Source organism: Oratosquilla oratoria, chromosome 12 (assembly GCF_046742065.1).
Source record: "Oratosquilla oratoria isolate Oo_2021 chromosome 12, ASM4674206v1, whole genome shotgun sequence".
NCBI classification, from domain to species: Eukaryota; Metazoa; Arthropoda; class Malacostraca; order Stomatopoda; family Squillidae; genus Oratosquilla; species Oratosquilla oratoria.
Genome location: NC_134788.1, coordinates 53,802,765 through 53,826,803, shown reverse-complemented (window position 1 = coordinate 53,826,803; position 24,039 = coordinate 53,802,765). Strand labels below are relative to the sequence as shown.

Here is a 24,039-nt window from a genome sequence, read left to right as displayed (position 1 = left end):
TTTTACAACTAGTGCACAAAGGAAAAAATGTGCACACACAAGGCTTTGAAGATGAAAGTGAATTGTTCTAGATAAATTGTATAATATTATAATAATGAATTCAAAACAAAAGAAAGATGTGATCTTGAGAATCTGTCAATGACCTTTAAAATGTAAATGTACAATTTCATAATTTCACATATGGGTGTAAGATTTTACTGTGGCAGTTATTCATCACCGGTGCTTATTCAAGTGAATTAAATCAAGAAGAATGTTATCAATTTCGCTCACTCAAATTACTCCTAATGGCCAAATAACTGAATATTTGGCTCAATATTTTTCTATATATCAAATTATTTTTGGTAGAAAAAAAATCAGTAGTTTCCTACTGAGCCCTACTATTCAAGAAGAAAACCATGAGAAAAAAGATAGAGACAAAAAAATGGCTACTAAAAGACCTTTGGTTAGGGAGAAATTCAAATAAGCACAACACTGAAACAAAGCAAAGCAAAGATTAAAAGTTAAAAATTATGACAAGGAAAAAGGAGGCTCTGAAAAGGCCCATCCCAACTTTCTAGTTGACTTTAATTGAAAGGTAAAACAAAGGAAGACAAAACATAGCAACATGTTATATTCAAATGAAGCAAATGGTGTGACACAAAAACAAACTTCTATCTGCTAGTGTATAGCTGGATGAAATAATGAAAACTGCAATGCCCATTTACAGGATAGGTTCGCTGAGGATGAGGTACAAGAATGGTCGGTGTTTGATATTTCCTCTTTCACATCATGATTTCTCATTTGGTAGTGAACATGTTAATGCCCTTTGTCTTTATCATGTTTTTGTGGCTGATACTACAGAAATTATTAACTAGTTTAATGATTTCAAATATTCTGTGCAGAATTTTTTTTCATTCAAAATTATATGAAATTCTACACAAATGGTGGTATTTGCTCTTCAGAATGAACAGTTGATGGATATTGGAGGAGCCTTCCTTGTGTCTTGTGCGAAGTCTTACTTAAATGAATCAAAGAACAAACTTAGAAACTGATTTGGGGAATATCATTTGGATATGCTTATGAGAGTGAAAAGCTACCAATTATATGGAAATTCATTCAATTTAGTGTGTACAAAGACTGGGTGAATGCCGAAGACAGAAAAGAGAAGTAAGGGGAAGCTAGAACCAATGCTGGGCTTTTTTATCATGTATATTTAAAAGTTATGTATATTTATAAGTTATTTTATTGTGTATATTTAAAAGTTATTTGCAAATTTAGAAAATTTAAATAAAGGTAATCAGTCATTAGTGTTATCTTTTTTACTTCATTTCATACCACTAATCAGATAAATATATACCAAGAGCTTTTTTCTCCTTATAAGGGAGGTAGCTAAGTCAGAGGCACATACCTATTCACCATCCATTTCAGTACCCTCCACCACCCATCCAATCTCAGCTTCTCATGGATGATGGGTCATCCCTGCATCCTGCCAACTGTCCTTGGTCAAACGCAATGCAGCTTCACTTCATTGGCGAAAGCTCCCCTCTCCGTCCCCTCAAGCAGGAAAGAAGAAGGGGAGAAATCCCTTCAGGCTGTGTCAAGATATCATTAAAACAGAAGGACCCCATACCCCCCATCCCTCTCTTCCTTGCATAACAATATCATCCATACACAGTCATTCTCCACTCAACCCTGTCTTCTGCCTTCTACCTTCCTTGCTCAACAGACATTCCCCTCTCGACGAACACCCCCTTCATCCTATCCATCCATCTTATCCTCGGTCGCCCCCTTAAGTTCATCCCCTCCACCTCTGCCTTCCACACCTCTTTTACTAATCTTTCATCACTCATTCTTTCCATGTGTCCAAATCATCCCAGTAACCTTTCACCAGCTTTATCTGCCATCTCCTGCTCTCCCCACCTCCTCGTTTCTCACTCTATCCAACCTTGTAACCCCTACCATACTTCTCAGACATTTCATCTCAAACACATTTAAACTTTTCCTCTCTGCCTCTCTTAAATTCCAAGTCTCTGCCCCATACAATGCCGTCAACACAATCACCCCTTCATACATCCATTCCCAGTTGCCTATTTCTCGTACTACTTTTTAATCTTCCATGACATTTACTTGCTTCTCTCAGTCTACAATTTACCTCAATTTCTCCTGTTCCTCCCATACATATTGAATAATTTTGTCAGCTCTGTCATTGTTGTCACACAAAGGAATCATGGAATTCAAAATGAACCAGTGCAAAGCAAATAAAAAAAAAACATAGACGCTACAGGTAGTTTGCCCATTTTTTCTTTAAGTGCCCTTGGTTTTTAGCACTTTTACCAACAACAACAAGCCTCAGTCTGTGGGACCTGTCAGCATTAGCACAGGCCATGATTGAGAGCCTGTCCTTCACAAGTATCCTGCTGGTATTGCTGCTTATCTCAGTGGAAGCCTCTGGGTGTTGCTGGGCAGAGACTTGCATTAAAACCCGGTTTCATCTGTGTTGTAAATTTGGCCAAGATGCTAAGCATGTCTCCGTGAAACATGTATATGCACGCCACAGACTGGTCCACCTTCCCTCTCCTGAATATACCATTTACAAACGGCTTCATCAAGGCTATCCATGGAAAACTGTTGTAGTGTTCTGCGGGTAATGTTTGCTATGGACAACCAAGGAAGAAATTAAACTCCCGAATTCACAGTGTTCTCTATCTCTAACAATCACAGACTAAGGTGAGTACAGAAAGAAGTGTATGGCGAGCCGGTCGGGGGGGGGGGGCTCGTTCGTGGCAAGGATAGAGACAATCTAGAGCTGGAGGTCCTCGATCGTTGCTTGCTGGGAGAGAGGAAGTCCGGGGCTGGAGGACCTCGGTTGATGCTAGGAGAGAGAAGGTCTGGAGCTGAAGGTGAGTTGTTGCTGCAGCGGTGGTTGAAGCTGCACTGGACTATGGACTACCTAGAAAAGACCATCTCGGCGGGATTGGTAGTTGTAGGAGGGTAAGAAAAGATGTGTGTATAAAAATGAAAAGATAGTTGTGTATGAAAGAGGGCTGTTGGCACCGGGCGATTCTTAGGGATATCTACTTCGTGATGTCGTGGCTTAGGAGGGATGGGCAGGAGACTTGGAAATGGAGACTGAAATCAATATATGTGAATGTGAGGTTGATTTTGGTATATTTATTCAACAATAACCTCAACCAGCAAAGAAAAGGAATAGGAGGCTTAGTCATGGGGACAGGCAGAAAAAGTGTGGTATGTTAACTGAAATGAGAAGATGCAGTAGCAGAGAACTCTACCACTGAGCCCTCAAGTTGTGTATGTGTCTGTGTATGAATGCATGTGATATGATGATAATGAAGCACCTTTGTAACGCTTGTGAAGGAAATTTTTATGACAATAATAGAACACCTTTGTAATTATTTGGTTGTGGAATGTGACAGTAATGTTTCCTTCATAGATTGTGTGCCGAAATATTGTAATGAAAATGTCTTGGGCTCTGTAATTTGAGCGTTGTCTCTCCTTTTGCAGATTGTGTACTCCATTAATGTTGGAAAATGTTGAATGAAACTTGACACTACTCTTCAAGTCATATGTCACATTTCATTGAAGTACACTCCTGGGTATTTGGAATTTTCATCTTGAGTGTTTGTCCTCCTGCTGTGATATTTGTCTTTCTTCGTACTACATACATTACTTTGGTTTTGTTTTTGTTAATATCTAGACTGTTTCTTTTTAGCCCTCTGTTCCATCTCTCCATCTTCTGCAGATGCTCTAGCATGTCAGCAATCACAGCCACATCATATGTAATAACTGCCTTTTTTTTTTTAGTGTAATGACCAATTGGATTTATTTTTAGAATAATGGCCGGTATGAGTAATGGTGGTCTTTATCCCACCGCTTTAGCCACCAGTGTAATAATGGGTTTTTAATACTCCTATTTAATTTGAAATCTTTATTAAATTTTCTAACTCTCTTTGTACTTTATCTAATACACTTTGAAAATATGGTAAGGTGCACACATAATTTAGGCACATGGAATTAATCACCACTTTCCTAATGCACTATGAAACTATGGTAACGTGAACACATAGATTAGGCACTAATCACCAGTCTCTGCAGATAAGGCGAGTGGGTTACCTACACTGTTATCCGCCGGCTGTAACACAAAGAAAATGAAATCACATACAAATAACCCACGTGTTGTATCATGAAAGCACTAAGTATGGATGGACAGCTCTAGGTCTCAATCCCTTTCCCTATCTTTATGTTTTGACCCAGTTGGCAGTCAGCGTTGTTGGCCACACTGCGCTCGTTCCTGTCTCTAAACCCTAATATGTCATGTACTGTTTGTGTGGAGGCTGGACATCTGGGTTTGGTTTTTCAACCTGTCGATCGTAACACCTATCTATCGAGTGGTGGCACTGACGTCACAACTCATCGGCTAACCTGGATGAGCGGCCATATTGGAGATATTGGAGTGTAAACAAACAGATCAAACGTGTATGTTAGTGGCAAAGCTTTTTGGTTACAAATACATCTCAGTCATGGCAAAAAGGAACATTTCTTAAGTAAAATTGAAAGACACTTTAGATAGATATTGTGATGGGCTTAACAAGGAGGAGAGGGCGAGGTATAAGAAGAAATTAGCACTTATTTGTGGGGGAAGATCCGTATGAAATAGATGATGCAGTGTGGTCTGTCGATGATTCATGCTACCTGCAATTACCTACCCTGACATAGTGAACTATTTGGTGTTTTCACCGAGTCCTAACACATCTGAGGATTTGAAGAACTTCAAAGCAAACCAGTTTGTGAGTGGTTGGGTCAGGGATAGGGCAATGTGCATTTTAAACAACAGATGCCTGGTCAAAACAAAGGTGAGGCAATTACTCTTGATTAAGTTTCATGAGAATTTTAGTTAGGCCTAAGTTCAGTTTACATAGCCAGGACTGGCAGGAGTTAGATCTCTAAGCCAAATCAGGTGACTAATGTTGGCAATGTATATGCTAGGATTACTGTCTAATTGCAGGCTCAGGCAACATATTTAACCAGCCAACCTGTTAAAATTTACTTTTAATAGACAAATAGCAAAAGTACTTTCATTTAATTTCACATAGATAAAAAATATCTTCTTGTTAATCATTTGGGCTAATTCTGAGTTTTAACTGCCTTGAATAGTTTTATTTTTTATCTATTATTATTACAAGTGCATGTGACCCAGTATGTAATTCTAGGTGCCTAATATAAAAGTAACTTGGCTTAAACAATAAAAGTAACTATTTGATTGTTGTTAGGCCTAGTAATAAATATTACATGCAATATTTTCAAGCCTGAAGCTCTGTAAAAAGATGATACAATTATACATGGTAATGTATTAGTGTACTTATGAAAAATATCACATCTTGAGCTATATAAAAAACTTTCAAGTGAGATATTGCAGTCTTAATCTATATACATAACCGAAACTGTATATATTTTTCTATATATAAAAAGGTTTAAGACTTAACAATGTATATATATTTATTTTAAGCACAATTTTATCTGGAGTATGAAAAATTAATCTTACAGAAAATTATATGACAATCTAATCAGCCTTTAATCACATACTTGTCTGTTATTTATTAGATCCAGTTGTCATAAATGTTCTTTTAATTTGTCGACATTTTTAAATGAACATTGATATTTCAATTTAAAGTAATTTTGATGTATTAACAATCAAATTATTCTTATTTCAACTGCCAAACCATCTGATTTTTTCACTAATTTCAAATAACCTAATTATTCACTGTAACTGAAACTAATACCCCTACAGAAATTTGATAAATGTTTTTATCTTTTCTAAGTATTGCATTGTCAGAGGCTCAGGGAGAAGCCACTACTTCCATGGTTTATTGCGGACAAGGAAGGGTGTATTTTGACAGCATACTGTACATGAATGGCTGGTCTTGGAGAAAGCTGTACACATGTTGCAGCACTACTTTTTTCTGTGGAAGCAACAATAAAGTTAAGGGACTCTAAGACTGTTACACAGTCAAAATCTTATTGGCTACTGCCTGGTTCTTTGAAAGGTGTGTCATACAAACAATGCAAAGACATTGACTTTACTTCTGCAAAGACTATGAAGAAGAAACTAGATAGGAAAATAGACAGTTGTTTGGAAACAGACATTCCAAGCCCTTGTGTTAATAAAAAGTATATAAAAAACCAAATACCAGATCCCACAGATATTGAACTGGCATCATTTTTTAAATCATTGTCTTGCACAAGCACGAAACCAGCATTGTTATCTTTATGTGAACCATACTGTGAACAGTTTGCTCCAAAATAATTTAGTTTAGATTTCCCCACTGTTCTAACAGAACTGAGAGAAGAATCAGCAATTCAACTGCCATATGATGAGCTTTTAAATAAGTGCAGAAGTATTAAGTGAGCTGAACAGATTCTAATATTGTCCAAATTCTTTCCATCAAAGTTCTGCTGTAAGCGTCGCCGATCTTCACAAAGCTTTTCCCATTCCAAACCTTCATTTTTAATAATTTTAGGGAGTCTGTAAAACTGCAGTTCTTTCTATCTGACCTACCTATTATGGCATCCCACAACTCTACAGTAATTCACCATTGTTATTCAAATTTATCGCGAAAGACACAATGAATAAATGACAGGGGAGCACGTTAAACAGGTCAGGCAAGAACGTTATTTACACGACAATGCCTCCAATATGGCCGGTTTCCGGTTTGGTGACGTCACGTGAAAGGCCTCTATAGTATTCCACATATATGTTCAGTATATACACAGAGATTGTAACACCCAAGATGTAATGCCTTCCCCAAGCCATGCTCAGTGCTACGTATCCACCGATATCCGAATTCTTGCTCTGGCAGTGACTTAAGAATCCTAACCCCTCATTGCATTTACATGCCTAAGTTGATTGAATTTAGCCGGCTCGCTCATACTGACATATATACTTCCAGTATTATGGACACTACTCAGTTTTATATCTACTGAATGTGGATTTTTTGTATATATATATATATATATACATATATATATACAAAAAATCCGCATTCAGTATATATATATATATATATATATATATATATATGTGTGTGTGTGTGTGTGTGTGTGTGTGTGTGTGTGTGTGTGTGTGTGTGTGTGTGTGTGTGTGTGTGTGTGCAATAAAAACACTAGGAGCGTGTGTTCACAAATTTAAATTGTAATATAAATTATGAGCAGTTGTCCCATACTTGTTGGTTACCAGGACGGCCCAAACGTCCCATACTTGTTGGCTACCAGGACGGCCCAAACGTCCGTCACGTGTACTTCTTCCACTACCTCTCCGAATGCCCTCTTCACTATGTCATATATTCTGTACCTTGTTTCTTCATCTTATAATTCCTTCTTTGTATCTGCACTGAAGATGTAATTATACGAAAGCGCTCTGCTTCGTTAGTTTACTTTTCCTAGTGGTTACTTACGCATATATATATATATATATATATATATATATATATATATATATATATTATATATATATATATTGTATATATATACATATATATATATATTGGTGTATTTTGGGAGCAGGTTTTCTTTTAAACATGTTTGATTGAATACGGTAGCATTCTGGAAGTTGTTAATTTTCTTTCGTATGTTTTCTATTTTTCTAATTATATTCTTCCCTTGGATAGGGTGGGCATAAACCAATTCCTTATAATTCTTCATTTCATTACACGACGTTTCGTTTCTAATAAGACATCTTCTGGTATTTCTGTTTTTAAAGATACAATAAATATTTATGATACAAGTTTGAATTACATTAATGGTTGGACATATACAAGATTATATCTAGAAATCAAATCTTAGAATTACAATTAAGTTTAACATATTAAAATTACATTTTAGATTTAACAAAAATAACTACTACATGCCTTATAGGTGAAATGTTTAAATGGCTGGCGGCTACATCTTGACCCTGGATGACCTTCGCTTAGGAAGGTGTGAGGTGGTTAGCAGATTACCCGTGATCTCTGGCCTTTTAAATGGTCCCATGACCTGATGAGGTGAGGGGTTGTGAGGAGGAGGAGGGAAAGGAGAAGATGAAGGGGGGATGGAGTTGGGTTGTGCTGAGGGGGAGGGGGAGGAAGAGGTAAAGGAGTGCATCTTATAACTGTACAGGGGTATATTAGATGTTAGGTCGCATTGTAAATTGATGGAGGGGGCTTTTTCTCTAATGTGCATGGCCTCAAAGAGTTGGAGCTTTCTTGAGTTGTTATGGTGGCCTATGATTTTGGTATGTTTGGATATTAAATCCCTTGTGATTCCAATGTTGTGGTATTTCTTTATTTCCGAAGAATACAAACTCTTCGGTACAAACTCTCGGTACAATAGGATACTTCGCGTAGCGCAAATATTTCTACCGCTAAATTGAAATCCTCACTCCGTGGGTCTGGGCAACGCTTATCCTCAGTAAGGGGCCCTATTGGGGCAAGGGGGCCCTTGCCCTCCACCACATGTCTCGCACACTATACTCCATTCTCTTCGCGGTAGTCAACGAGTCAACATCTCTCAACTATACCTGCTCCAATTTAGTTTTTATATCGGTTTCTCCCTTATTGGGCCGATTTGAAGTCAAAATCCCTTATTAGCAAGGCAGCGAACCGTTAATTAATCAACGGTTCAATATTTAAGTTGTGTGCCGAAAATCAAGCAACCCGCTTCGATCGTCGCCAGCTCACTCCCAGGACGCTAAGGAGTTCGTCGTCCTTCAATTTCATCGGGGTTTACCTACGCCATCCTGTGTCCTGGAATTTCTTGAGTGCCCTCTCCCTTTCCTGTATTATTCCCCTAACCGCCACCGGGCATCCTACCCTTCACTGTAAGTATGGAATCTGGCTCTAGTGTTGTTGTTGTTCAAGATAGGTTGTGTGCCTTCGCCGAAGGGAGATATCCCTGCCTCACCCCGCTACCGCCACCACAAGCTAACACTCATATTTGGTGTATCAAGTGTAGGGCTCTAAGGTGTTCACCTTCATCCCCGTGTGAGACGTGCACTCAATGGGATGATAGTCAGTGATCCGTGTACTTTCATGTTCACAAGAAAGCGCATGCAGGGGAAAAGGTGCGCAATCATAGAAAATGGCTTCCACCTTCACCCCCCCCAAAACAAGAGAAGGCAGACTACGGCTTCAGAGGAGACGAGCAATTCTCTCCCTCCCCCAAAGCGTAGTAGACAAAAAGATTGTACAACGTCCACCTCGAGTCATTCTCAGGCCAAGTTGTCCTCTATTCCTTCAACCAGGGCGGTTAGCTTAGACGGACATGCGCCTCCGGCCACCTCTAGCTACCGCTCCTGTACGAGTTTTTCCTGGATGAGGTCGCTTGCGGCTTGCCGTCGACTCTTCCCGGAAACTCGACGCCGGAACGGACAAAGAACCCGGGTTCGAAGACAAAGAGCCCCTCAGCCTCTTCTTCTACTCAGGAATCCCGCAGTACGCATAAAACTCATCATAGGAAGAGCCGGGTGATCAACGGAGACCTTTCCATGCCCTTTGATCACGAGGACAGAGGTGAGCCTACGCGTGCGTTACTTGCGGGTAAAACCACCTCGACCAGAAGAGAGAGCCTCCCTTTAGGGTCCCCCAGACCATCTGAACCCAATCGCGACTCTCCAAGCGTGCATTTACAGGAACTTCTCCCCACTATCTATTCCCTCTTTCACACAATGAAAGAACAGATGATGGATGAACAACGCGAATTCATCCGGGCAACTCAAGAAAAGTTCCTGTTGAACTCTGAAGTTCGAAAGGATTCAACACCCACAAGAGCCCCCCTAGAACATGTTCCAGTTGATCGGAACCCCCTCGCACCGATCAGGGACGAGGATGAAGACGCGGTGTTTCTCGCTGAACGGACAGACTCCAGCTACGACGACGACGACGTCCACAGCACCGGGGATGAGAGGGCAAGTTACCAAACCTCGCAGGATTCCCAGTCGGAATCCCCGATGGTTGTTAAACCCTCCTTCTCAGAGATCCTCTCTAAAGTTAGGAGAGCTAATCAACTGGGCCCTCCACAAGAAGAGGAAGCCACGTTCGAGTCGGAAATCTTCAGGGCGGGCAATTCTCAGACAACAAAACCACCTCCAATCCAACTCCCAAGGAGTACACAGACGGTAAGAGCCATGAACCAGGCCTTCGACACACTCACAAAACGGACAACCGAGAAACCGAGTTGAACATCAAAAACGCTTCTACATCCCATCAGGGACAAACCTCAAAGAAGCCTTGATCCCGGTTAGGTTACCAGAGCTTGTCAAAGCGGACGTGGATTCACTACTCAGAAGAAACGTCATCATTTCCGACAGAGAATCCAGGGACCTCGTTCAGTGCCTGGCTCTCTCTCTCGTGGTGAACTCCTGGCTGGAACGCGTCTTGGCTTCAGTAAGGGAGTTTTTACCCGAGCTGCAACCCCAGGAGGAATGCAACCTCCAGGCTCTATTGGAAAGCTCGAGCAGAGCCCTGAAGCATCAAGCGGCCTGCCTCTCAACGTCTTGGGCCAACATCGAGTCACGCAGGAGAGACACCATCCTAGGGGACCCCAGTGACCCCCTCCTCAGAGAAATTTATGCTCCATTGAAGAGGGCCCCCCTTCTAACCCACATGCTGATTCCCCCGGACATGGTGGATTCAGCAATCACAAGCAAAAACCAACTGATGCATAACAGAGCCATCGAGAGAGTAGCCGTCCCTACCTCGAGGCCAAGGCCAACCCCCCCCCCCCCCATCAGCCCCGAGGACCCCTAAGACGCAAAGACAGCCGTTTCCTCGCTCTAAGAAGGAAGAAAGGCCACCCTTCCACTCCAAGTCGAAAATGCAGACAGAAAAGCCCCATCCCTTTCCGACTAGAGAACCTAGACGCAAACATCATAGAGGCTCCGGACCCCCCCCCCCCCCACACGCACACACAGAAAATTCTAGGAACTCGCCAGCCCGTCCGCACAAGATAGGGGGTTGCCTCTCTCTCTACTGGAGAGTATGGGAAGAGGCCAGGGCGGAAGACTGGACCCTACAAGTCATCAAGACAGGCTATCGTCTACCCTTTCACGCTGTCCCAAACATCTTCCCCTATCCCATCCAAGTCAGCAGCCACCATCCGGACTCGGCTCGCGGGCGGGCCCTAGCGAAGGAAATCTCCATTCTGCTCCAGAAAGGAGCTTTAGAGGAAGTCTCGACTCCGGACCCAGGGTTCTACTCAAGGCTATTCCTAGTAGAAAAGACAACAGGGGGGTGGAGACCAGTCATCGATTTGTCTCCACTCAACAAGTTCCTTTCCCTGACGAAGTTCCGAATGGACACCCCAGAGTCCGTAAGGGCGTTTATCAGGGAAGGGGACTTCATGGTGTCACTGGACCTCCAAGATGCCTATTTCCAAATACCAGTGCATCCCTCCTCCAGGAAATTCCTCAGAATCGTCCACAGGGGCAACACCTTCCAGTTCACCTGCCTATGCTTCGGACTTTCCACAGCACCCCAAGTCTTCACCAGAGTGTTCAAACTCGTTTCAGCGTGGTCCCACTCCAGGGGAATTCGCCTACTCCGTTACCTGGACGATTGGCTGATCCTTGCACATTCCGCCCAGCTATGCCAAGAACACCTGAGAATGGTCCTAACCTTCGTCCGGAAATTGGGCACCGTAGTAAACCCGGAGAAGTCAGATTTCTTACCAAAACAGAGAGTCACGTACCTGGGTATGGTCCTGGACTCCTCCCTAATGAAGTCCTTCCCAGTAGAAAAGAGGATCCAGAATCTCACTTCTCTAGTTGCACAGGCACTATCGACCGGGTTCCTGACGGCGAAACAATGCCAAATCCTCCTGGGCCATATGGCCTCCGTAGAGAGATTAATCCCCAGGAGCAGACTAAGAATGCGACCGCTACAGTGGCTCCTCAAGTCTCAGTGGTCCCCACAAGAGGGAGAACCCCTACAACACATCTCCCTCACCGAAGAAGTCAAGGATTCTCTTCTCTGGTGGAAGGACCCGTGCAACCTGCTCGTGGGGATGCCCCTCGGCCCATCTCCCCCCGAAGTCCTCCTGTTCTCCGATGCCTCCAAGGAGGGCTGGGGAGCCCACCTCAACGACGATCACGTCAGCGGTTCCTGGTCCACAGTCGAGCGGACAGCCCATATCAACTGGCTAGAGTTGAAAGCAGTACTCCTGGCTCTCCGTCACTTCAAGGATCAAGTCTCGGGGAAAGTAGTGGGCATAATGTCGGACAATTCCTCGGTAGTAGCCTACCTGAACAAGCAAGGGGGCACAGTCTCCCAGGACCTATGCCTTCTGACTATGGACATCCTCAATCTAGCCGAGAATCTCCAAGTGTCACTCAAAGCCCGCTACATCCCAGGGAAGAAGAATGTCTGGGCGGACCACCTCAGCAGGAGGAATCAGATAATCAGCACAGAATGGTCCCTCCATCAAGAAGTAGCGAACTTCATCCTCAGCAAATGGGGCTCCCCTCTAGTGGACCTTTTCGCCACGAGATGGAATCACCAACTCCCAATATATTTCAGCCCTCTCCCGGATCCTCTGGCAGCAGGAGAAGACGCTCTTCTGCAAAGTTGGGACAACCTGGACACCTACGCTTTCCCACCGTTTCCCTTGCTCCAGAAGGTACTCCAGAGAGCAAGAAACGCATCCAACCTTCGGATGACTTTGATCGCTCCTTGGTGGCCAGAAGCCCCATGGTTTCCAGACGCCCTCGATCTAGCAGTAGAAGAGCCCCTGGCCCTTCAGGGAAGACCAGACCTTCTACATCAACCTATCAACGGGGCTTGGCACAAGAACCCTTCAGCACTCAATCTTCACGCGTTCAGACTATGGTCCGGATCCTCCTAAAGAAGGGTTTTCCCAGAGAGGTGGCGGAAGACATGTCCACTCCTATTCGCTCTTCCTCAGCTAACCTTTATCAAGGGAAATGGAATGCCTTTGCAGAATGGTGCCACTCCAGGAAAATAGTCCCAGATCAAGCCACCATTCCTGAGATCGCCTCCTTCTTCCACTTCCTCAGGAAGTCCAAGAAGATCTCCCTCTCGGCAGTGCAAGGCTATAGGGCAGCGCTAAATCAGGTGTTTTCTCTGAAGGGAATGGACCTAGCCCTTTCACCGGAAATTTCCATGCTCTTCAGGCACTTCAAAGGATCGTGCCTCCCTCCCCCAGGGAAATCAGTTCTCCTCCGTGGGATGTGGCATTAGTCCTGAACTCTCTGAGGGGTCCCCCTTACGAAGCCCTCCGAGAGGCACATCTGAAGGACCTCACCTTGAAGACAGTTTTTCTGCTAGCCCTAGCATCTTCCAAGAGAGTAGGGGAGTTACACGCCATCTCTTATAGAGTCGCCCATTCAAAAGGATGGAAAGAGGTCTCCTTCACTTTCATGCCTCAATTCATTGCCAAAAACCAAGATCCTGCCAAATCCGACCCTAGATTCTGGTCCTTTAGTGTTCCGTCCTTGGACGAATTTGTAGGGGTAGAGCAGACGGAAACAGTACTATGCCCGGTACGAGCCATCCGGACCTACCTCAAGAGAACTGAACATCTTAGACCAGAATTAAAGAGGTTGTTCGTCTCTACTAAATGTAAGCCGAAGCCCATCACTAAGAATTCAGTTTCTTACTGGATCAAGGAAGACATCCGCAGAGCCTACGAAATGAACCACACAGATTGCCCTAAAGCGAAAGCCCATGACCTGAGGGCAGTGGGGACCTCCCTAGTCTTCAGAAAGAATCTGTCAGTCAACCAGGTTCTTCAAGCAGGTATATGGAAGAGCCAGAATACGTTCACTTCCTTTTACCTCAAAGAAGTTATGTGGGAATCTTTAGGGAACTTCTCTTTGGGCCCCATAGTGGCCGCCCAAGAAGTCCTGAAATGATATACTCCTCCCCAATAGCACACAGCCGACCCTGACAACTTATCCAGGTTCTGGCTCGGCAAACGTGGGGATAACTTTCCAAAGTCCTTCTCATACTCCTACATTCCCTTACCTCACCCGAGGGCTCTCAAGCATTCCAAGGGAATCAATTCAAGCCCTTCAGTGGTACAAAAGTGAGTATAACCTGTCTGTCTCCACTACTGGGAACAGAAATGGGTGCACTTCAAAGTTTAGGGAAACGTATAGGGGTCTGGTCAACGTAGTCTTAGCACACTAAATTTTCCTTACGGGGTTTTCTAGGCTAGATAACAACTTCCTTCCCTCCTAAGTCCGAGTCTCCTATTGTAAGGAGTACCGAAGAGTTTGTATTCTTCGGAACAAATGTAATTTTCGCAGGGAAATTAATTTTTCCCTGATACAAACCTGAGGTACTCCTTACCTCTAATGGCCCTCCTCAACCACCCCTCTAAAAAGTTCCTTCTCCCTTGCCTGACAAACCTTGTGCTTAATTTCATACCTAGCTCAGAGAATGGAGTATAGTGTGCGAGACTTAACGTGGAGGGCAAGGGCCCCCTTGCCCCAATAGGGCCCCTTACTGAGGATAAGCGTTGCCCAGACCCACGGAGTGAGGATTTTAATTTAGCGGTAGAAATATTTGCGCTACGCGAAGTATCCTATTGTAAGGAGTACCTCAGGTTTGTATCACGGAAAAAATAATTTTCCTGCGAAAATTACATATTTTAGTGCTATCGAGCTGAGCTTCATACTTTTCTTGAAGATATGAAATTCCTCATCACCCCCCAGTCCGATCGAATGCCAAAACGGACCGTCAACATCGCTATAGGACGACGATAACCCTGATGACAAGATCACATTACTAAATGCAGATTAGGTTAGGTTATAACATTTTATCATACTCTAATTTCTTCAGCTTGCCCATCTATCAAAACATCACTCGTTGCGGCTTCGTTCATTATTGTATCTCTTCTTAGCAAAATTTTCTGTTATTGATTTTTGCCAAGAAAAAAGGATATTGCATTGATGCATTATGATTTACAAACTTAAAAAAAAAAATCTACCGTTATACTTCCCCATGTGTAATATTACTTAAATACTGAAGGCAGGTCAAGTGATCTAATAACCGCAGCAAGTGACATAATCGTAAATGAATACTGTACGCCACCATAATAAAGGAAAAATTATGAGCGAGAAGTATCTACTGATGCTGATGATTTCCTGTTTTTCATAGGCAAGGATAAGAATATATTTCAAAATACCAGGTAAGAAAGCTTCATTGTTGTTGTATTGAATTCTTTGTTTAAGTGAGGTGAACCAGAATTAAACAGCATGTCTTGAGTAAGACTAAAACTTTATTGTTTGTAGATATGAAGAGGCATATTTTCTCCCAGAGATAGATGTTTACCGTTCGAACAGCCAATTGGTGATCCAGACATTGACTGGAAGGAGACTGTTTATCTCAACCCAATTATTCATCAGTTTGGTTACATACTTTGGCGTGTGTAGTTGTTGTCCCCCCCCAAAAAAAAAAAATGCAATCCTCAAATGGCATTCCTAGGTCAGAATAGGCAGTCTTGATGTGCTTTATATATAATATTTTTCAGTCTTTGTCAAAGAATATGAGTTTTTTCTGCCCATCGATGGATGGTTTAATTCAATTATACGAGTTTATTAGAGTAATTGCATGACAGTAGATAATTACCAGTCGAACTTGTACCTAACCTACTCAAGTAGAAATAATTTTTTCTTTTCTCCATTTGCATACATCATTTTTTTTACTCCTTTCATCTAGGGATACACTATTTACCTAGAATTAGGTAAATACACTACAGGCACAGTGGCAATAGCTCTCCATGGGAACTGATAAATAAGTGCAAGTCCCCCCTGACCAAGATAAAGTTAGTGACTATTTTGTCATCCATTGCACACATTTTAACTTTTTTACTTTTTTGCTCTTCAAATATCTCTATAGTGAAACTCTGATACAAAATTACAAATGTCAAATTATGATAAACTCAAATGCAAACCAAAATGCATTTGAGGTGGAGTGAAGATGCCTGAGGGATACCAGTTCATGCCTACCAAAAAATTAGAGAGTTTGCACAGAATGTAAGTCTTAGAGATGTGCAGCATCCCTAAACACAGACTCTAAATTGTAATTCTGCAGTAATCTAGATTAGTTGCATACCTTAAATAAAAATCTTCCTTATTGATTAGCTGTTGGGCCCTTGTATGCATTCACATTGTAAAGCACATATTAGGACCTAACCTAACCAAAACCTAGCAATGAAGAGATATGGAGGTTTGTATGTAGCTTCCCATCTTTGTACTAGTGGAAAATAGAAAAAAGAAAGAAAAATATCTAAAGTAAAGCAAGTTTACTTATTTCATCTTGAACTCTGCCCTCAATTGTGATCTACAAAACATGTATGGGGGCCTGACAACCATTGCTACATACATAGGGGCTGCCCCATCTGTTATAAAATTGTAAATTGCATCCATATTGAGTGAGTTCATTCCTGATGTATCTACCTTACATTGGAATTACCAGGAACATGGTTATTTAGATAAAAATTGGCAAAATGTTTCTCCCCTGAAAATTTATGATTTCCCCAGAGATAATCAGTGAGCAATTTAATTTTTTCTTCCCAACCCTTCTCAGGGTTGCGAACCATTCTCTTTGTCTCGGGGCTTTGGGTTCATTACATATTTCTCCCTGCTTGGTTAGAATGGAGGGGATCCTATAGAAATACTTCTTTTGACCATGCCTTGCTCTGAGCAGCATATGATTGCACAAAGTCTACCATAACTGCAGTTCTCCAACAATTTCTTCTTGCTTGTGGTCTGTTCTCCAATAAGGCGACATTAACATGTCACATGAACCCTGACATCATGCAGCACCGGTCTATATGTCCAGATCACTTCCAACTTGTGTAAGTCAGGCCTCTGTTTTGTGTCCTCTGTGAAAATGGAGGAGTCCAAAAAAATGTCTAAAAGAAAAAAAAAAAAAAAAAGGTACATTGATGGTGGACTGCCTGGTGACATTATTTAATGTTTGTTTCAGAGAGGGTAGCATGCTGGAGGAGTGCCTGTATAGTTCCACTTTACAAGGGAAATGGGGACAAATACAAGTAGTAGTTTCAGTGGGATTACTACAATAAATTTTGTTTTTCATAGCGCCCCATAAGTAAAAGTAGGTGAAAGATCAGGAGATTTTGGTGGCCAGAGCTCCTTAGAGATAATGCGGTTACCAAAAGTTGTATGTAAAAATATTGGTAAAGCATTTTATGCATGCACAATAGCACCATCTTGCTGAAAGTAACCAATTCTTTTGTCTGACTCAGAAAGTGTTGTCAAAAATTATTTCACAATTTTGTCAATGTAGTGTTCAGAATTATTTGTTTCAGTTAAAAAAATTGAGCCAACAATTCTTGAACCAAGATTGCACACCAAACCCCAATCTTTTGATCATGCAGTGTGCTTTCATGCATAGTATGAGGATTTTCTGCGGACCATATTCGACTGTTTTGATTGTTCACATAGCCAGACAAATGGAACCAGGCTTCATCAGTGAAGAAAGTATGGTCAAAGATGTCTTCACCCTGTTCTTCCACGAAATCTCTGAGCCACTGACTATATCGCATTCTTTTGCATTTGTCCAGTTCTTTTTAACTCATGGACTACAATAAGTTTATAAGGTTTGAGAGGTAACAATTTCTCAATCGTTATGTGCACTTCCATAGAACACATCACCCTGTTGGGACAACCTCTGAATAGACTTATTAGGGCTACCTTCCATTCTCACTGCAATTTCATTCACCTTTTCATCAGTTAATACCTTTTGCCAACCGAATCTTGGAGTATCAGCTACTGAACCCCTTTCTCTAATTTTTTCAATAAGTCACCTAACTGTATTGTGATGCGGAACAGGAATGCTTGGAAATTTGTGCATAAATGCTTATTGAATGTTATGAGAATATTCTCCTGAATTTTTAAAGTGGTGAAATGGGTGTTGAATGTGTTGAGTCATGGCTGTTGTATTTCTTTGGCTCTGTCTGTATTACAGTGTGTGCATGTAATTATCTCATCTGAGTATGAAAACATTTGTATTTCTGAGGTGTGGGCTGTAGGTATATCATGCATGTATAGATTAAAGGAGAGGGGTAGGTCTGAGCCCTAAGGTAGTCTGTTTCTAAAATTTCTGGTGTGCAATGATAAACCATTCCATGACACATAGGACCTGTCAAATAATACATCATGATTGTTGAGATTGTTTTAGTAGGTATATCTGGTAGTTTCTATTAGACTAACAGGTATTCTACTAAATGTGACAAGAAAAAATATGTAAAGCACCTCTAAAATTTCTCAGGTCAATTTTATTTATTATGTTTTGCTTAAATGATAACACAGGTACACCACTTACCAATGTATTTTAAACAGTATTACTTGCATCACTTATTTGAGTCAGATGAGCAAGATGAACTGAATAAATCTTCCTAGACTAGTCCATATATAGAGTCAGGTCTTGTAAGCCCAAATGTGGAATTTTATTGAGTTATAACAAAATATGCCTTTTTGGCCAGTTAGGCCATTCCCTACTACATCTCATGATATGAGGAAAAAGCTAGAACAAAATTTGAGTAATTCTGATCATGATAGGGCAAGTATGCATGTAGATTTTGGATGAATTTCAGTACATTTCTAATAGAATACAAGTAGAGTGCAATATATCATAGCACCATCCCTGTTAGTGTTTCTACCTATTTTATGTTAGGCGATATAAAGTACAACGGGTCTATTTAGGTACAAGGGAACTTGAGTATGAAATATTTTGTGTACAAAACATCCACTATCTGATTAGAGTGTAATACACAATTTCAAAGAGTTAGATGTCAGTCTTATAATTACATTTTTTTTTTTTTTCCAGGATGAGGATAAATATCACCATTTCTTTGGAAGAGCTATCCATAGATTTCATATATATCATATGATGAAACGGATCCAGTATGACATCTGCAGCACAGGTATATCATGAGTCATCATAGATATTGTATGATAATCAACACAAGAGAGAATCCTTTCCAGTGTGACCTGTATGATTCTGCTTTCTCACAAAAGGGTGATCTCAAATGGCACAATAGTCACCTCATAAATCATGTGGTGACCCACTCAAGAGCTGTGTGATTCTGCTTTCTCAGAAAAGGATGGTCTTGCAAAGCATATGAGGACCCAAACAGGAGAGAAACCTTTCCAGTGTGATGTTAATAATTATGCTTTCTCACAAGGGGGTAATCTCACACAGCATATGAAGACCCACACAGGAAAGAAGCCTTTCCAGTGTGACCAGTGCAATGCAGCTTTCTCATGAAAAAATCACCTCAAATTTTTATGACCCACACTGAAGAGAAGCCATTCCAATGTGGCTTGTGCAATAAAGCTTTCTCACAAAAGAATCAGCTCAAAGATCACATAATGATCTGCAGAGGAGAGAAGCTTCCCAGTGTGACCTTTGTGATTCTGTTTCCTCACAAAAGGGTTCTCTTATGCAGTATTGCAGTATATGATGACCCACACAGGAGAAAAGCCTTTCCAATGTGATCAGTGAAATGCAACTTTTTCACAAAAAAATCATCTCAAATTTCATATGCCCACACTAGAGAGAAGCTATTCCAGTGTGATAAAGATTTCTCACAAAAGAATCAGCTCAAAGATCATGTGATGATCTAAACAAGAGAGCTTTTCCATTGTGACCTTTGAGATTCTGCTTTCTCACAAAAGGATACTCTCACACAGCATATGAGGACCCATTTAAGAGAGGAGCCTTTTCAATGTGGCCTTTGCAATTCTGCTCTCTTACAAAAGGGTTCTCTCACACAGCATACAATGACCCACATAGCCTTCCCAATGTGACCTATGCAGTGTAGATTTCCCACAAAAAAAATCACCTCAAATTTCATATGATGACCCACACAGGAGAGAAGTCTTTCCAGTGCAGTCATTGTGATCAAGCTTTCTCCTGAAAGAATCAGCTCAAAGATCACATGATGACCCACAGAGGAGAGAAACCTTTCCAGTGCGACTTCTGCAGTTCTGTTTTCTCAAAAAAGAGTAATCTCACAAAACATATGAGGACCCACACAGGAGAGAAGCCTTTCCAATGTGACATATGTGATTCTACTTTCCCACGAAAGGATTCTCTCACACAGCATAGGAGGACCCACACAGGAGAAAAGCCTTTTCATTGTGGCCTGTGCGCTTCTGGTTTCTCACATAAAAGTGCTCTTACAAGGCATATAAGGACCCACACTGGAGAGAAGCCTTTCCAGTGTAATCTTTGTGATTCTGCTTTCTCAGAAAAAGGTTATCTCAGAAATCATATAAGGACCCACACAGGAGAGAAGCCTTTCAAATGTGACCTGTGTGATTCTGCTTTCTCACAAAAGCGTTCTCTCACACAGCATGTGAGGGACCACAAAGGAGAGAAGCCTTTCCAGTGTGACCTTTGCAATTCTGCTTTCTCAGGAAAGGGTTCTCTCACACAGCATATGAATAACCACACAGGAGAGAAGCTTTTTCAGTGCGACCTTTGTGATTCTGATTTCTCATATAAGGGTGCTCTTACAAGGCATATAAAGACCCACACAGGAGAAAAGCCCTTCCAGTGTGACCTGTGCGATTCTACTTTCTCACGAAAGAGTCATCTCACACAGCATATGAGGACCCACACAGGAGAAAAGCCTTTTCATTGTAACCTGTGCAATTCTGGTTTCTCACGTAAGAGTGCTCTTACAAGGCATATAAGGACCCACACAGGAGAGAGGCCTTTCCAGTGTGACCTGTGTGATTCTGCTTTCTCAGACAAGGGTTCTCTCACAAAACATTTGAGGACACACACAGGAGAAAAGCCTTTCCAATGTGACCTATGCAATTTTGCTGTCTCACAAAAAAGTTCTCTCACAAGGCATATGAGGATCCACACAGGAGAGAAGCCTTTCCAGTGTAACCTGTGTGATTCTGCTTTCTCACTAAAGGATTCTCTCACTCATCATATGAAGACCCACACAGGAGAGAAGCCTTTCTAGTGTGACCTGTGTGATTCTGCTTTCTCAGAAAAGGGTTCTCTCACACAGCATATGAGGACCCACACAGGAGAGAAGCCTTTTCAGTGTGACCTATGTGACTCTTGTCTCTCACATAAGAGTGCTCTTACGAGGCATATACAGACCCACACTGGATAGAAGCCATTCTTATGTGATCAGTTTGATGCAGCTTCCTCACAAAAGAATCGCTTCAAATATCACATGGTGACCCCCCCCACAGGAGAGTAGCCTTTCCAATTCAGCTTTCTTACAAACGAGGTCTCTCAAATGTCACATGGTTACTAAAACTGTTGAGAAGCCATTCCATTGTGACCTATGCAGTGAAAAGTGTTCCCTCTAAGTTTTGTGCATATGTGTGTGCGCATGTTTTACAACTAGTACACAAAGGAAAAAATGTGCACACACTAGACTTTCAAGATGAAATTGAATTGTTCTAGTTAAATTGTATGATTGTATAATAATGAGTTCATAACAAAAGATGTAATCTTGAGAATCTGTCAATGACCTTTGAAATGTAAATGTAGAATTTCATAATTTCACATGTGGGTTTAAGATTGTTTGTACTGTGTTTGACGGTTGTTCAACACCAGTACTTGTTCAGTCAAGTGAATTAAAGGAAGAAGAATGTTATCAATTCCGCCCCCTCAAATTAAATACTCCTAATGGCCTGATAACTCTGAGTATTTGACAAAATATTTTTTTTTGTATGAAATTCTATTTGGTAAAAGAAAATAAATAAAAAGAGAATCAGTAGAGTTTCCTACTGAGCCCTACTATTAAGAAATAACAGCATGAGCAAATAAGATACTGATGAAAAAATGGTTACTAAAAGAACTTTGCTTAGGTAGAAATTCCAATAAGCACAGCACTGAAACAAAGCCAAAGGAAAGATTAGAAGTTAAAAATGATGATAAGGGGAAAGGAAGGTGTTGAAAAGGCCCATCCCGACTCTCTAGTTGAATTTAACCCATTCAACTCCGATGACAAGATGTCTTGTCATTTGGTCAAATAAAACAAAAAATCATAATAAAACAACAAAATGTTTGATGATCAAACAGCACCAGAAAAATATGACGTCGTCAGTCCTCCTCTTCGAGGAGGACTGACGACGTCATATTTTTCTGGTGCTGTTTGATCATCAAACATTTTGTTGTTTTATTATGATTTTTTGTTTTATTTGACCAAATGACAAGACATCTTGTCATCGGAGTTGAATGGGTTAATTGAAAGGTAAACAAAGGAAGACAAAACAAAGCGACATGTTATATTGAAAGGAAGCAAACGGTGTGACGCAAAAACAAACTTCTAGCTGTTAGTGAAAAGCTGGATGAAATAATAAAAACTGCTATGCCCATTTACAGGATAGGTTCACTGAGGATGAGGTACAAGAACAATAAGTCTTTGGTATCTCCTCTATTTCACAGTATGATTTCTCATTTGGTGGTGAACACGTTAGTGCCCTTTGTCTATATCTTGATTTTCTGGCTGATACTACAAAAGTTATTAATTAGTCAGTTTAATGATTTCAAATATTCTGTGCAGAAAAAAGTTAAATCCAAAATTATAAAAAAAAATTATACAAATGGTGGTATTTACACTTCAGAATGAAAAGTTGATGGATATTGGAGGAACCTTGTGTTTTGTGCAGACTATGAGCAAAGTTGTACTCAAATGAATCAAATAATAAACAAACTGAGAAACTGATTAGGAGAATGTCATTTGGATATGAGAGTGAAAAGCTACCAATTATATGGAAATTCAATCAATTGAGTGTGTACAAAGAGTGGGTCAATGCCAAAGACAGAATAGAGAAGAAATAAGGGGCAGCAAGAACTGATGCTCATAATTAGTAATGGGCTTTTTTTTATTATGTATATAGTTATTTGCAAATTTAGAAAATTCAAATAAAGGTAATCAGTAATTACTGTTATCTTTTTTACTTCATTTCATTCTACTAATCCAATATATACCAAGAGCTTTTTTCCTCTTTATAAGGGAGGAAAGTCAGAGGTACGTACCTATTCCCACCCATTTCACTGCCCTCCACCCTTTCCACCCATCCCATCGCAGCTCCTGGGTCATCCCTGCATCCTGCCAACTGTCCTGGGTCAAAGGTAATGCAGCAAGATACAGTACATCCACAGCAATGGCTGCTTCACTTAATTGGCAAAACCCCCCTCTCCAGCCCCTCAAGCAGGAAAGAAGAATGGGAGAAATCCCTTTGTGCTGCATCAAAATATCATTCACACAGAAGCACCCCATACCCTCCATCCCTCTCTTGTTTGCATAACAATATCATCCATACACAGTCATTCTCCAGTCACCCTATCCATCCATCTCCTCGGTTGTCCCCTCAAGTTCATTCCCTCCACCTCTGCCTTCCACACCTCTTTTACTAGTCTTTCACCACTCATTCTTTCCATGTATCTGAACCATCCCAGTAACCTTTCATCAGCCCCATTTGCCATCTCCATTTTCACTCCTGCTCTCCTCCTCACCTCCTCGTTTTTCACTCTATCCAACCTTGTAACTCCTACCATACTTCTCAGACATTGTATCTCGGACACATTTAAACTTTTCCTCTCTGCATTTCTTAAATTCCAAGTCTCTGCCCCATACAATGCCATTGGCACAATCACCCCTTCATACATTCTCCTCTTTGCATCCATTCCCAGTACCTATTTCTCATACCACTTTTTAATCTTCCATGACATTTACTTGCTTCTCTCAGTCTACAATTTACCTCCATTTCTCCCGTTACTGCCATACATATTGAATCTTTTTGTTAGCTCTGTCATTGTTGTCACACAAAGAATTCTTGGACTACAAAATCAATCATTGCAAAGCAAATAAAAAAACTATAGACAATACAGGTAGTTTGCCCATTTTTTCCTTAAGTGCCCTTGGTTTTTAGCACTCTTACCAACAACAACAAGCTTCAGTCTGTGGGACCTGTCAGCATTAGCACAGGCCATAATTGACAGCATGTCCTTTACAAGTATCCTGCCGGTATTGCTGCTTATC

At 41.2% G+C, this 24,039-nt stretch overlaps 1 protein-coding gene across 1 annotated transcript; it reads left to right on the top strand.

Annotated features, from left to right (window-relative positions):
• Positions 1-14,765: 14,765 nt before the first annotated feature.
• On the top strand, positions 14,766-21,681 carry LOC143031781 (uncharacterized). The gene is made up of 2 exons (XM_076196050.1): positions 14,766-15,177; positions 18,843-21,681. The coding sequence occupies exon 2, from the start codon at positions 19,957-19,959 to the stop codon at positions 20,995-20,997; it is 1,041 nt and encodes a 346-aa protein (XP_076052165.1). The 5' UTR covers positions 14,766-15,177; positions 18,843-19,956; the 3' UTR covers positions 20,998-21,681.
• The last annotated feature ends 2,358 nt before the right edge of the window (positions 21,682-24,039 follow it).